The 15,351-nt window shown below is 40.0% G+C and overlaps 1 protein-coding gene across 1 annotated transcript in view; it reads left to right on the forward strand.

Moving 5' to 3' along the window:
* The first annotated feature begins 6,897 nt into the window (after window positions 1–6,897).
* The window catches only part of SLC36A4 (solute carrier family 36 member 4), a 43,998-nt gene continuing 35,544 nt past the window's right edge, over window positions 6,898–15,351 (forward strand). The window contains exon 1 of the mRNA XM_082844847.1: window positions 6,898–6,982. Coding sequence (XP_082700973.1) covers window positions 6,931–6,982 — 52 coding nt within the window. The 5' untranslated portion in view covers window positions 6,898–6,930. The remainder of the gene's footprint in view (window positions 6,983–15,351) is intronic.

Raw genomic sequence — 15,351 nt, forward strand, 5'->3', positions numbered from 1 at the left:
TGCCCCACTGCCAAATGGCAGAAAAATGGAGCCTCCGTGGACAATTTTTCCAGGATAATTTACAATTTAATATACAGCCCTAGGACAGTATATCCTCAGTAGGGCCCTCCAGGAACTGGACATGGGGAAGGGAAGATGAGAGGAGGGGACTGCAGAAAATTCTATTCCCAACTTAACAGCCCTGAAGAAAGGGGAAGAGCCTGGAGATGATAGATGGATAGGCAGAGTGAGTGACATACGATAGGGGCCCTCACTTGGTACCCATGTACTGCTCTACCCAGCATGCTTTATTTTTTTGGTCAGAAGCCTGAGTGTTTCGCCAAAATCAAGGCAACAGCTGCTTCACTAACTGCCGCCCTCCTACCTGATGATTATTGGCCTGAATCAATAACCACCCCCAAGAAAGTTACTGAGGTGGTAATGAAGGCCATACAGGATTCCAAATTTTAAGAACTTTCTGGGATACGGATGTGATTTCCCATTGTCTGAATAAATGTTTCTGGAGACAGTATAGTTGAAACTTGACACTACTATTGGATTTTGAGCAAATCGTTTAACTTCTCTTACTCTCAGTTTCTTCATTTGTAAAATGGAGATAATACATGAAGTCTTCTTAGGGAAATCAATGAGATTATGTATGTGCAGTTATAAAGCTCTCACCAGGAAACAGCTGGCATACGCATACATACTCATACAAAGTGCTAATTGAGGAGAGTCGAGGAGAGGAACTATTTACAATGATATGGGCAGCTTTTCAAGAACATCAACAGGGGATGATGTAGTATCCGAGGGCAGGCAGTGGGGAGGAGGAACATTCCTGCCTCTATGCCTGGAAAGGCAATAAGAAGGAGTGTTTACCGGGACCCTGGAGAGGGCTGCCCGACAGAAGCTGTGACTTTCTTAGAGGGATGCAGCCAACCTGTAGGGACTTAGTAAGGAGGGTACCAGAAAAATGAATTCCTGACCTCCTTCACCTCTGTCCTAGGATCGACCTCCTTCCACTATCTCCAAACCTCAAAACCAATTGGAGGCCCATTGAAGCATTCTATACAGGACAGCCTTCTGGGGCCCAGAACAGGATGGAAAAAGTGGGAAAGAGGATCTGAGGGGGAAATGCAAGACAAGTGGAGAACGCTTTCAGGCACATAGTATTTTGTCTGGTGCCTAGGTGGTATGTAATTATAATTATTACAGCAAAGAAAAGAATACACAGACCAGGGTTCAAATTCTAGCTCTACCTTTGTGGGCGTGAGTGGCAAATAAGCCAAGAATTTTTCAGAAATGTTCAAAGCTTTATAAATGTAGACTTTCTGAACATTTTCAGAAATGTATTTCAGTGGTCTGCTTACTGTCAAGAGGATTTTCCGATAATATTGTCTCGTATGCTCAGTGGTACATGTTTCAAACACAATCTTAACTGTATTGCTTCAGCTTTCTGGGAAAAGACCCTAAGTGTGGTCGATCTGGGATTTAATGGTAATTCCACTGACACCCAGTTCATTTGGGTTCCCTTTGTCCTGAAGTGTCAAGCTTTCCTAGGGAGTCCTTCTTGGGTCCATTAATGAAACAAGTATTCAATTCAGAGTTTTCAATAAATGCCACGTTGTGTGGAGAATTTACTTTTTCCCAATCCAAATGACAAAAAGACATTATTTATGATGGTGATACAATTTTGCATATAATCTAAAAGCAGGATATAGCAGTAGTTGGGTAAATTGATATTTAAAAACTCTATTTCTTGTAGGCCAGTAGTCTTTCTCAAGACGGGTCCCTCTCATTTTGACTATAAAATTTCAAAGGACTTTTGAGAAAATCTCCTCTCTTCAGTTGTTCCCAGTCATTCGAATGTAAATTCTGAAACTGCTGTCTCCCCAGTCACAGAGATAACTGACATTAAAAATGAAGTATTTGAAATCAACTAAGAACAGGAAAACGTAAATTTAAAAAAATAACAAACTTCACATATAGATGACTTTCTTGAATACCTGTCTTGACAAAAATTAGTGTTTGGCAGGGACCATGACTTTCCCTTTTTGTAAATTTAGTGTTTGTTTTTATCATGTACTCAAAGAATCAAACAAGACATAATGAAAAACCAGCTCTCCCTACAATTCCCTTTCTCAAGAGGCAACCACTTCGAACTCCTCTGGTAGTTTCATTTGGTATTTACCTCCGTATCTGTAAATAACACTCTTACAGTAGTACTGATGTTTCAGCTTTAGATATTATCTATTTTCTCACAACTCTGAAAAGTGAGGATTTAGCTCTTTTACACAGCCTTCATAGAGAATATTTCTCCCCACCACACCCACATCTTCGAACAGAGTTGTAATACATTCTCTGTTAAAGTTATGTTTTGTGTTTTTATTATTATGACTTGACACATTATTCACTGCCAAGGAAAATGGCGCACTGTACTTGTATTTCTTTTATCAATGGTTTGTGTTTGAAGGTATCCCTTCTTGGTACCTTCTGTTCTCCTGCCCCCATTGGGACTGCTTACTCTCTAGGACTGCTGCACAACTGGGACCCTGGCATTTGGCATTTTCTTGGGATTCACCTCTCCTGTGTTGGATCCCTGCTTTCCTGGATCCCATGTCTACTTCTTCCTAGGTTTACTCCTTAATTCTGATGGAGTATTCCTCCCATGCTTTCTAAGAGAAGGAACATAGGAAGTATATGTTTTGAGCTCTTATATATCTTAACATGTGTTTATTTTATGCTTTCATCTGATTGATAGTTTGGCTAGGTATCAGGTTCTAAGTTGGATGTGTTTTACTTCAGAAGTTGTAATGCAGTGCTCCACTGTCCTCCAGCTTTTTTTTTTTTTTTTACTCTTTATTTATTTATTTTTTTTAATTTTTTTATTTTATTTTATTTTTTAATTTTTAATTTTTTTTAACATCTTTTGTCCTCCAGCTTTTGTTGTTGCTACTGGGCAGTTAGATGCAACTGCAATTGAATGTGATCCCTTCCTTACCTTTTATTTATTCATTTTTTATCTCAAAAAGCTGTTAGGATCTCCCTATTCCTTTCAGTGTTCTAAAATTTTACAGTTTAGATATGTCTTGGCTTAAGTCTGTTTTCATCTGCTGTACTAGGCATTCAGTGTTGTACTGGGCAATCCTTCTAATTTGGAAACAAATACCCTTCAATTCTGAGAAATTCTGTTGTATTATTACTTTGAGTTTTTCCTTCTCCTTGGACCCGCTAGACGAATCCTTAATTTTATTATTTTTTCTATTTTCCTTTCTTTTTGTCTTTTTGTTCTACTTTTTGTTCCATGAACATTCCTTTTTCCGTGGCATTCTCTTCTTGTTTTATGGATGCACTATCTTTTAAAAATTTTTTATTTGAGAATATCAGGTTTTTTTAGTTATCTTGTACTACTTGCATTCTCTTTCCCCTAGGCACAGTTTTCAGTTAATTTTAATCTACTAACTCAGTCATAAAGAGTTAAATAAAACAAACTTATTGGTAATAAAAGTATGGTTATCAGCAACAATTACTCCAACAAAGAAACTCTTAAGAGGACCAGTGCTGGTCAGCATGTTTCCTAAATTCTTCAACAGAATACAGAAGTCATTAAAGTGGATATTAATTAGAAGATGGTGAGAAATTATCTCTATATACATTGAAAACATAAGAGGGTAAAACATATTTAAGATACATAATAAATAATATTTTACACAGAGGGAATCAAAATAGAGTAAATGCTGAGGATTTGGTCCGCTCAGCTTTTCTTTTTTGGAAACTGTTACCTTCTTCACACTGTCATCTGCAATAATTTCATCAGTACCTACCACATATATGACTTTGTTCACCCCTCACTTTACCAGTCTGGGGTGAGAACCTGATCTAAGTTGATCTAATCACAATTCTTTCCTGAGAAATTTAAAAACTGAAACTGAAAAAAAAGAAACTAGTGTCTTTCTGGACACCTGAACTGTAAACTATAGAAATTGCGACGGTTTAGGAACCATGTTTCCTGCCAGGTAAACCTTAGAAGCAGAGGACCTCTGCAGCAAAACACTGCACAGATATACAAGCAGGTGCACAGAGAAAAGCAATGGCAGGAGAAGGAGACAGAGTCTCAGAGGCATCAAAATCAGCTGTTCCTGACCCCAGTCAAATCTCTGTCCTGGGGATCTCAGTAAAAGTCCCCCTTTGTCTTAAGTTAGTTTAAGCTGGTCCCTCTCTCTAGTACCATAAAAAACTCTTAATTAATATGTTCAGTTTACTTGATGCTTTCTGTGAACTAGGCAATGGACTAATGTTCTAAATACTTTATCTCATTAAATCTTCACAACAAACTGTGAGGTTGGAAATATTATTTTACACATGAAGAAACTTTTGAGATCTAACTACTGTATAAAAGATGCTATCTAGATGTTCCACAGGTGTCTCAAATCAACATGTCTGAAACACAGCCATTTCTCCATCTGTGAAATGGTGAAGGCTATTTTCACAGCCTGAACTGCTTTTCTCCCTACATACATCTAACTCCTTCTAATCTTGAGGTGTCAGCTTAAATGTTCTCCGAGAAGACTGTCCTGCCTACTCAATCTGAAGTAGTTTCTCCAGTAGCACCCTATTACTATTTTCTTCACCAACACTGTAATTACATAGTTAATATTTTGTTTAGTTCTTTTCTTTTGCATCCTCCTATACTAGACTATGAACTCCAGTTCATACCAATATTCTCTGCCATTACAGACCCTGCATCTAGCATAGTCCCTGGCACAGGGGAGGTGCTCCATGAATGTGTTTGGATAAATTAAAGCTTTCTAAATATTTCCCTTCATGTATCCATGAGGCTATATTCAACAACTTTCAACACCTATTTACTGAACCACTGATACATGCAGGGCACTCTGCTAGGCCTTTTGAGACACAGACAAAGATACAGCTTCTCTCCTGCAGGCATTCACAGTACAGCATAAGACTCCGACAGGGAAATAATTATAACGCACAGGGAGAGATGTTACAACAGAGATATGAACAAAGTATGGTAGTTACAAAGGAGGAAGTAATTGACATATGATCCAGGAAGTTAAAGTGAGGAAAAGAAAGAAAGGAATCGCCAGGGTTCAAATAGTCAGATTCTTTATAATGCCTTTATTCTAATATAGCTTTTCCCTATACCCTCTTCCAATTTACAAGATCTGGAGCAGAAGTCACAGTAAATACCTTCTCAAGTAGTGCAATATGAAACCATATAATTGTCTTGAATTTTATGATCATCCCTATCACTTGGCTTATCTCCATATCAGTCTGTAAAAACACTGAGCCTGGCTGCCTGCCTCGGCCCAGGCCTCCATTACAGGTCAGACCTTTTTCCCTTCCACACTGCCAGATCTGCTTTTCCTGATGCTGAGATTAGAGGACAATGGCTTTTGATCCCTGTTAACACTCAAAGGATAATGTTGCTCTTTCAAGACACTGTCCCAAGTGTTCTCACTACAATGGGTGGTTTCTTGGACAGTTACCTATCCGATGCCTGTCTTCTCTCCCACTGATCTGTAACTAGGTACCCCACCCCAATACGGCTTAGGGACTATTCCTCTAGTTATGATCCACCACGATAGAGTTCTTTTTTCTCTATCTCCCCTACACCTCTGTTATGTGTCAGGAACATTTTACAGAAAACCTTTCTTTGGGGTTTGCAAGTGTATGTTTGTGAATGACTGGGGTTGATTTAAGGAAAACAAAGGGTTTTGGCAAACCACTAGTAAAACTCACAAAAGATGCAACAGGAGGAAAGGTACAGATATCATGTAACTGCGTACTTTTTAAATCTTAGCATTTTAAATATTTATCACTATCACCATGTAGTTATATCAGTGATCCTAGAAATCAGACACACACCCCCCATCAAAACAACAACAACAAACCAACTTTCCTCAGAAGACCCTACTGAAATAGAACGGACAAAAAGAAAAAGTCTTATGTCCTGGCTTTAAAGAACTATGAAATGAAAAAAAAAAAGAGCAATTTCAAAATTAAAGCACTTTCATTCTATCCAAAAGCCTGCTTCAGATGTACCCACCTGAGGGGCCAGCTGCACATTGTAAGCCCCAGCTCTGGCTGCAGACAGAATTCCATCTTTGCCATTTACTACTTTATTATCCTTGGACAGGTTACTTAGCTCTGTGCGTTTAGTTCCCACATCTGTAAAATGGATATACACATTAGAATTATCGCACAGGCTTGTCATCTGAATTAAATAAGACAATGCATGTACAGTGCTTAAGAATATTTGACACTGCATCAGTATAATTACTCTTAACCTTAATTTCCTTTCAACACTGCGGCTAACGTCAAGTATCTGAAGAGCACTGAAAAATCCTTAAAGTGAAACTATCTGACTAAATGAAACGCTACTTGAGGGCACCCTCTATCTCTAAATAGAGGCATAGAGACGGAAAAACAAGTAGTCAGAACTCCAACATGGATGGGGCAAATTCCCTCCTACTTTGCATTCTTCAAGGTGCCTTGCAGAATGCTAAAGCCTTGCAAGTAGATGGCGTCCTGGAATTTGAGCTCGTGGTCATCTGTAAAGACACCCTCCCCACCCTCATCCCCACCAGGGAGCTATAGGCCTGGGTCTCCGCCAGCTCTAAGTTACTACCCCCAGTTATCTCCAAAACGTCCCTCCTCTCCCGTTACCCTGCCCTCCTGCAGCCGGACCTCCTCTCACTCGGGTCTTCAACCCCGAGCGCTGTTCACTGGCCGCAACCCAACGCCCCAGGAAGGCTCCTCGAGCCCCGGCGCCTCGGCCGGGCCGGGCCGCCCCACTGCGCATGCTCCCCGCCGAGCGGGTGCGGTGCGCCGGGCCGGGCGCGGTTCCCGCTCAGCCAGGAAGGCCTTGGCCACGCAGCGGCAGGAGCGCGCGTCCCGGGGCGGCGGCGTCCTGGAGACCCCCGAGAGATGGAAGCTGCGGCGCCGGCGGCGGCCGAGGCGGCTGGGCACGAAGAGCTCGGTGGGTGCTGGGCGCGGGCGGGGGCGCTGGCCGACGTGGCGCAGGGATGCGCGTCCGCAGGAAGCGCCGAGGCCCCGAGCCCGCGCTCGGCCTCGGCCGGGAGTCTGGGGGCGGTGCGGGCGCCCGCGCGGCCGCCCACCCTGCCCCACGCGTCAGGGTTCGCGTTTCCTGTCCCTAGACAGGGAGAAACGCGGAGTGGCTTTCCGGTCGTTGTTGGGGTTTCTTGGGGGTCAGGGTTCTTGGGGTTGTGGGTCTGGCGTAGGTTTGAACGTAAAACCATCAAAGCAGACCTCACTGGGACATTTGGTTTGAGCCGAGGCTTAGGAGGTGACTGACCTCCGAGTCAGCACCTGCACAGGAACGAGTTGTCCGATATGAGAGCTGGGTCAGGCGAAAAGCTAGGCCCTACAGAGGGCGTCAAAATGTACGTGTGTGTGTGTGCGCGCGCGCGCGCGAGCGCGCACTGACGGTTGTCGTGCGCTGGTGTACGTTTCAAAGGCAATGCAGAGCCTTCGCAGACTCTCACTGTTTTTTTTCCAACGATGCTTTAAGGAAGTTGCCATGGTTTGGCCTTTCAGACACGGCAGCCCTGTTCGGAGTCCCTGGTGAATCCTTAATTTACCGTCTGCCACCCCAGGAGTGGCGAGTGGGACGTGCTGACCAGACTGAGATACGACGTGTAGTTGGCTCACTTGGCAGTTTGTTTTCCTGCTTTCCTCTGGTGTCTTGTCTCCTTGGCGACAGGGAATGCGAAACTTTGTTTATGGTTTCCCGCTGTCAAAAGTAAAACAAAAATAGAGATCGAGGTAGTAATAATATTGTTCCTCCCAGTTAGATGCATTGTATTAGGAATATTTGTAATTCGCTGCTAAATGATTAAAAAAGAAGTTGAGCTTTAAAGAAATACTTTATTATAGTAACAGATTGCTGTCCTGTAATAATGTGCAGGGCACTTTGCAGTTGATTTCTTTCAAGTCACAGCAATGGTAGAAATAAACGTAACATGTTATTGAATGTTTACTGTGTTGAGCAGTGTAAGTGCTTTACATATGTTTTGTTTCCTTTAATCCTCACAACAATGGGGAGGTAGGTGCAATTATTATCCCTGTTTTATAGATAGAATAACTTTAAGCTCATTAATGGCAGTACCCAGATAGGAATCCAGGTTTATCTGTTTTAAATTCGTTAATAACCCATCTTAGGAGGTGGGAAAATGTGCATTCTCATGCATTGCTGGTAAAAGCAGTATAATATACTTATCCTTAAAAATGCACACATCGTTTGACTCAGCATTTCTACTTCTAGAAATATTTCCCAAGGAAATAAGTCATGTAACATATCAATAGATGTTCATTACGTTATTTATAAATGAGAAAAGCTGGTGACTATCTAAATGTCCAATTAAAGGAAATTGTTTAGGTAAATTGTGATATAGCCGTGTAGTCATATACTGAATAGCCCTTTAAAGTCATGTGGGAAGATGTTCGCCATATGTATTTTTACTAACTGAAAAAGTTTTCTAAATTATTTTGATTTTTTAAAGTTATGTCTCTTCATTAATTCAACACATATTTGTTGAGCTTCTCCTATGTGCTAGGCACTGCTTTAGGCATTTGGGATACAACTGTGATACATTTGTGAACAACACAGATCAAGATTCCTGCTCTCATGGAACTTACATTCTAGTAAGAGGAAGCAGACAATGAACAGTAAAGACAATTATCAGTTAATTTAAAGTACATTAGGCTAAAAGTGCTATGGAAAAAAGAGCAGAGTAAGGGAAATCCGGAGAGAGCGTGGGAGTTAGGCAGTTTATAGCATTTTATAAAGTAGTCAGAATGGACCTTATTGAATAGGTAGGACTTGAGCAAAGGCTTGGAAGAGGTGAGGGAATTAGTCAAGTGGATATCTGAGGAAAGACTCTTCTAGGCAGAAAGAACAGCTGGAGTAAAGACAGAAGTAGTGAGGAGGGCAAGGAGGCTGAAGCAGAATGATCAAGGTGGTGATGAGGCCAGATTATGTAGGACAGCGGTCCCCAACCTTTTTGGCAGCAGGGACTGGTTTCATGGAAGACAGTTTTTCACCCGGTGAGTGCGGGGGGGTGGGGTGGGGGGATGGTTCAGGCAGTAACGGGAGCGATGGGGAGCGGCAGATGAAGCTTTGCTTGCTCACCTGCCGCTCAACTCCTGCTGTGCGGCCTGGTTCCTAACAGGCCGTGGACCGGTAGCGGTCCACAGCCTGGGGGTTGGAGGCCTCTGATGTAGGGTCTTGCAGTTCCATGTGAAGCCTTTGGCTTTTGCTCTGAGAGAATGGGGAGCCAGTGCAGGGTTTCAGCAGAGGAGAGACATGATCTGACTTAAATTCTAAAAGGATCATACTGTGTGAAGAGTGCACTGTACGGGGCTAAAGTAGAAGCAGGGCATTTCAGCAATTCAGGAGACAGGTGTACATGTCCTTCACAGCAGTAGTGGTAGCAGCAGTGGGAGTGGAGAGAAATGGTTAGACTCTGGATATATATTTAAAGTAGAATGAGAATGATTTCCTAACAGATTAGATGAGGGGTGAGAGTGAGACAGAGACAAGGATAACTCCAGGGACCTGAGTGTCTAGAAGGATGAAATTGCCATCAGATGAGATGTTGTGGTTGTTGCGCAATACGTCTGCAGATTCTCTGATGTTTCCCTCGTCAAGAGGAGGAACTTAATTTCCTTCCTTTTGAGTGTGGGCTGTATTTAGTAACTTGCTTCTATTGAATAGATTATGGTGGAAGTGATGATGTTTGACTTCAAAGCTAGGTCCTAAAAGGCATTGTGCCAGGCTCTCATTTTTGGATTAGTTACTTGGGGAGAGGCAGCTGCCATGTTGCAAGGATACTCAAGCAGTTGTAAGGAAGGGCCCACATTGCATAGAACTGAGGCATCCTGATGGCAGCGATAAGTTGTTATACAGTAATCCATAGCCAGTTGAGATGGGTTAAGCCAGGAAGAGCAGGTTTGGTGGTGAAGATGAGGAGTTCAGTTTGGGGCATGCTGAGTTTGAAATGTCTGTTAGATGTGAAAGTGTAGATGTCGAGTAGGCAGGTGGATTTATGTCTAGAGTTAGGGAGATGTCTCGGCTGGAGATATGAATTTGGAAGTCATCATCATGAAGATAATATTTAAAGCCATGGGACTGAATGAAAATATACTGGAGTGAGTGTATGTGTTTGTGTATACTCTAAAATGTTGCCAGCAGTAGTTTCTAGGTGATGAGGTCATTTTATTTTCAAAAATGTTGCTTATCTTTATATTTTCTGATTTTCTACAATGACCAAATATTATTTAATTTTAAAAAGAATTTAAAAAATGGGGTGTCTGTGTGAAAAGCACTGATAGAGTTGTTAAGATACAGGTTTCCTTAAGATCTGCACATTATTTCAAAGAGGATGGGGACCTCTGGAAGGTGAGCGAGTGAAGCTTCATCTCCCACTCCCCATCGCTTGAATTACCACCTGAACCATCGCTGCACCCTCCCCCTCCCAGTCAGTGGAAAAATTGTCTTCGATGAAACCGGTCCCTGGTGCCAAAAAGGTTGGGGACCACTGCTGTAGTGAATTTAGCAGTTTCCTGATTGTTGCACATTTAGGTTGTTTCCAAATTTTCAGTATAGTGGGTTTTTTTTTTTTTTTGCAGTACGCGGGCCTCTCACTGTTGTGGCCTCTCCCGTTGTGGAGCACAGGCTCCGGACGCGCAGGCCCAGCGACCATGGCTCACGGGCCCAGCCGCTCCGCGGCATATGGGATCTTCCCGGACCGGGGCACGAACCCGTGTCCCCTGCATCGGCAGGCGGACTCTCAACCACTGCGCCACCAGGGAAGCCCCCGTATAGTGTTTTGATTAAGATCTTTGTGCAGAAATCCTTTTCTCCATATACTGGATTTGCAGAAGTGGAATTACTCGGTGAAAAGGATAAACATTTTAAAGGTTTCAATACATATTGCTAAATGAATGTGATTTTTCTCTATTCTGACAACAGGTGGAAATTTAGGTTGATTTTAGGTTAGAAAATTCAGGTTGAAACAATTGCCTGGGCAACATAAGAGAACATAAAAAGCACTGCCTAAGAATGTTCCAATTGTATGCACCATTAATGTATACATATGGTGTATAATGTATGGTTTATAATATTGAATGAAGCTAGTACTTCTTATTCATTTATATTTTTCTATTTGTAAATAGAAATAATTTTGTCTAGGTAGTTTGATATCCATTGATTAATAATTTATTTTATAAGGCATTGTTAATTCTTTTTTTTTAACTGAAATATAGTTGCTGTACAGTATTAAATAAGTTACAGGTGTACAATATAGTGATTCACAATTTTTAAAGATTATATTCCACTTATAGTTACTATAATATATTGGCTATATTCCCCACGTTGTACAATATATCCTCGTAGCTTATTTTATACCTAATAGTTTGTACCTCTTAACTCCCTACTTCTTTATTGCCCCTCCTCCCTTCCATCTCCCCACTGGCAGCCACTAGTTTGTCCTCCATATCCGTGGGTCTGCTTCTTTTTTGTTATATTCACCAGTTTGTTGTATTTTTTAGATTCCACATATAAGTGATATCATACAGTATTTACATTTCTCTGTCTGACTTATTTCATTTAGCATAATGACTTCCAAGTCCATCCATGTTGTTGCAAATAGCAAAATTTCATTCTTGTTTATGGCTGAGCAGTATTCCATTGTGCAATCTACAAATTCAGTGCAATCGCTTTCAAAATACCAATGACGTTTTTCACAGAACTAGAACAATTACATTTAAAATTTGTGTGGAAACACAAAAGACCCCAAATAGCCAAAACAGTCTGGATAAAAAAGAACAAAGCTGGAGGAATCACAGTTCCCGACTTCAGATTATACCACAAAGCTACAGTAATTAAAACGGTATGGTACTGGCACTAAAGCAGATACAGATCAATGGAACAGAAAGAGAGCCCAGAAATAAATCCATACACTTATGGACAATTAATCTGTGACAAAGGAGGCAAGAATATACAATGGAGAAAAGATAGTCTCTTCAATAAGTGGTGCTGGGAAAACTGGATAGCTGCGTGTAAAAGAATGAAATCAGAACATTCTCTAACACCATATAAAGCATTGTTAATTCTTAACTATAGTAATCACAAGCATTTTTCAGAGCTGTCCAATTCAATATTTGGCCAAAGGCAAGACATTGGCAAGTAATAGACTTTATGTGTAATGTAAATTGGATTTTGTAATTTTTAATTACTTTGCATGAGTAGTCCTGTTTTATTTCATATGTTCTTACCTCTATTAAAGCTTATCCAATGTTAGGTTTTTAAGTATTTGTCTCCTTCACTAGTCTCAATTTCCTTCTGTCTGGCATAACGTATTTTGTCTGTATGCATACTCAGTATTATAGCACCATTTGTAGCGCATAAGTGCTCAGAATTATTAATTATTAGTAGTAAATGAATTAAATTCATGTCAGATTTATATTTTAAAATCCTGTAAAGCAAAATTTTTTTCTAATATTTCATTATGTAGGAAGGGGAAGAAAACTAATATTTATTGATTACTTATTATGTGCCAAGGACGAGGCTCTATGCTTCATATATATTATCCCATTTCACTGTCACAAAACCCCCGTGAGGTAGAAATTACTACTCTCATTTTCTACATGAAAAGATAGGCCCAGAGGAATCCTGGGTAAAATATAAATCAGATCATGTCACGCCTCTGCACAAAACTTTACTTTTGTCCAGCATGGTAGCCTTTAGCCATATGTGTATCTGATCTGAAATATGGTTTGTCTGAATTAAAATATGCTGTAATTGTAAAATACACCCCGGATTTCTAAGACTTAGTATGAAAAATAGAATGTAAAATATCTTGTTAATAATTTTTATATTGATTACATTATCATTGAAATGATAATATTTTGGATATACTGGGTTAAATAAAATGTTATTAAAATTAATTTTACTTGTTGCTTTTTTGCCTTTTGCTTTTTGATAATGGCCACCCACCCTACCATGTATGAAGTGACATTTCATTGTGATTTTGATTTGCATTTCATGATGATTAGTGATATTGAGCATCTTTTCTGTTGGCCATTTGTATGTCTTCTTTGGAGAAATGTCTGTTCAAATCTTTAGCCAATTTATTAATCAGGTTATTAGGTTCTGTTTTTATTTGTTTTTGTTTTTCTTGCTCTTTAGTTGAAGGAGTTCCTTATGTACTTTGGAAATTAACCCCTTATCAGATATATGGTTTGCAAATACATTCTCCCATTCCTTAGATTGACTTTTCACTCTGTTGATTGTTTCCTTTGCTGTGCAGAAGCTTTTTAGTTTGATGTAGTCCCACTTACCTATTTTTGCTTTAGTTGACTGTACTTTTGGTGACATATTCATGAAATCATTGCCAAAACCAATATCTAAACCTTTCCTCCTATGTTTTCTTGTAGAAGTTTTACAGCTTCAAGTTTACATGTAAGTTTTTAATCCATTTTGAGTTGATTTTTGTGTATGGTATAAAATAAAAATCCAATTTCATTCTTTTGTATGTGGATACCCAGTATTCTGAGCACCATTTGTTGAAAACACTGTCTTTTCCACATTGTGTATTCTTGGCACCCTTGTTGAAGATCAGTTGCATAGACTGATTTCTGGGCTCTCTATTCTGTTCTGTTGGTCTGTATGTCTGTCATTATGCCAATATCATAATGCTTTAATTACAGAAGACCTTAAATATCCCAAAGAATTCTGAAAAAGAACAAAGCTGATCACACTTCCTGATTTCAAAATATATTACAAAGCTAAAGAATCTTTCAGTATCTTAAAGCATAACTTTACTCTTGTGAAAAACTGTTGTGCTGAGTTCCAAATAGCACTGGGATAATGGCAGCTGCCTAAATCCTAATCTCTTCACATATCCTCCCCCAAAACCTGTTAATTCAACAAGGAGCACAAGTAAACACATTCATGAAATTATTCTTATAGCATTAATAGGAGACCAAGGATACCACAAACTTCAAATAATCTGTAAATAGAAAAATAAACAAAATTTCAAACAGAGCTCCTGTCACTGCTGCAAATATGGAGAATGGAGGAGTCGTCTTTAGAATCTCTGTGGAAAAGAGGAAGGGGAGCAGGAGGCTTGGAAGAAGCACAGTGAAAATCTCCCTTAGAAAGAGAAAATCTAAACTAAAGTGTTAAAAGTCTAAACAGAGGTCAGGTCGGGGAGTTGGTAATTCACAGGGAAGGAACACAGGGTATTCCTGTATTCCAGGAATACAGGGAAGGAATTTGAACATTAGCAGGAATAGAGGAGGCAGCCTTAGCAAAACATTGCCTCTGGAGGAGAAGGAGATAAAAAAGCAGTGGAAATGCCCCTCAGATCCGTGGAAGTAAAGAGAAGAAGGAAAGTAACGGGGGAAATTGAAGATTCTGCAGAAATGGAAAAGAACCAGAAGACATGCCAGTTACTCCCTATGACCCCTGATAACTCAACATCATCCATCAAATAAACTGAACTTCACTGTGCTAACAGAAGGAAATACTGTCAAACTAGGATCCCTGTCAATGAAATGCCTAGCAATAGGAGAAATCATAAATAAAGAATAACTTACAAGGTGCCTAAGGGAAATATTGAAATGAAAATTTAAGTCATTGAATTTCAAAGAAGAATTTAAATGAGGTAAAGAAAGACAGTAAAAGGGTTCTAGAGAAAGTAGTTGAAATGGAAGACAGACAACAAAGATCCAGCATGTAATTGGAATCTCTAAAAAAGAAAACCAAAATATTTGAACCAAACAAATGCTTAAAGATATAATCCAAGAAAATTTTCCAGAAGTAAAGAAAACCTAAATCTGTATATCAAACAGACCTACTTTGTACCCTTTTGACTCAGACTGCTCAACCCTAAGACATATAATAAAACCATTAGACTTTTAAAACAAGGGAAGATTCCTCAGGACCTCAAGCGAAAAGAACAAATTATGTAATGGCTGAGAAAATTAGTCTGACATAAGACTTCTCAAGAATAGCATACAAGGTAAAGTAAGAGTAGAGCAGCATTTTCCAAGAAACTCAAGGGTAGAAAGTATGAGCCAAGGATGTTCTGTCTAGCTGTCCTTCATATCAAGGCTATAGAATATAGTTTAAAACATACAAAAATTCAGGGACTACTGAGCTCATGAGTCCTTCCTGAGCAATCTACTGGAGCAGTGGTTCTCAGAGTGTAGTCCCCAGACCAGCAACATCAGAGTCCCCTGGGACCTTGTTAAAAATGTATATTCTCAGGTCCACCTCAGACCTGCTAAAATCAGAAGCTTTGGCATGGAGTATATCAATTT

This window comes from Leucopleurus acutus (assembly GCF_964270905.1).
Source record: "Leucopleurus acutus genome assembly, chromosome: 8".
NCBI lineage: Eukaryota > Metazoa > Chordata > Mammalia > Artiodactyla > Delphinidae > Leucopleurus > Leucopleurus acutus.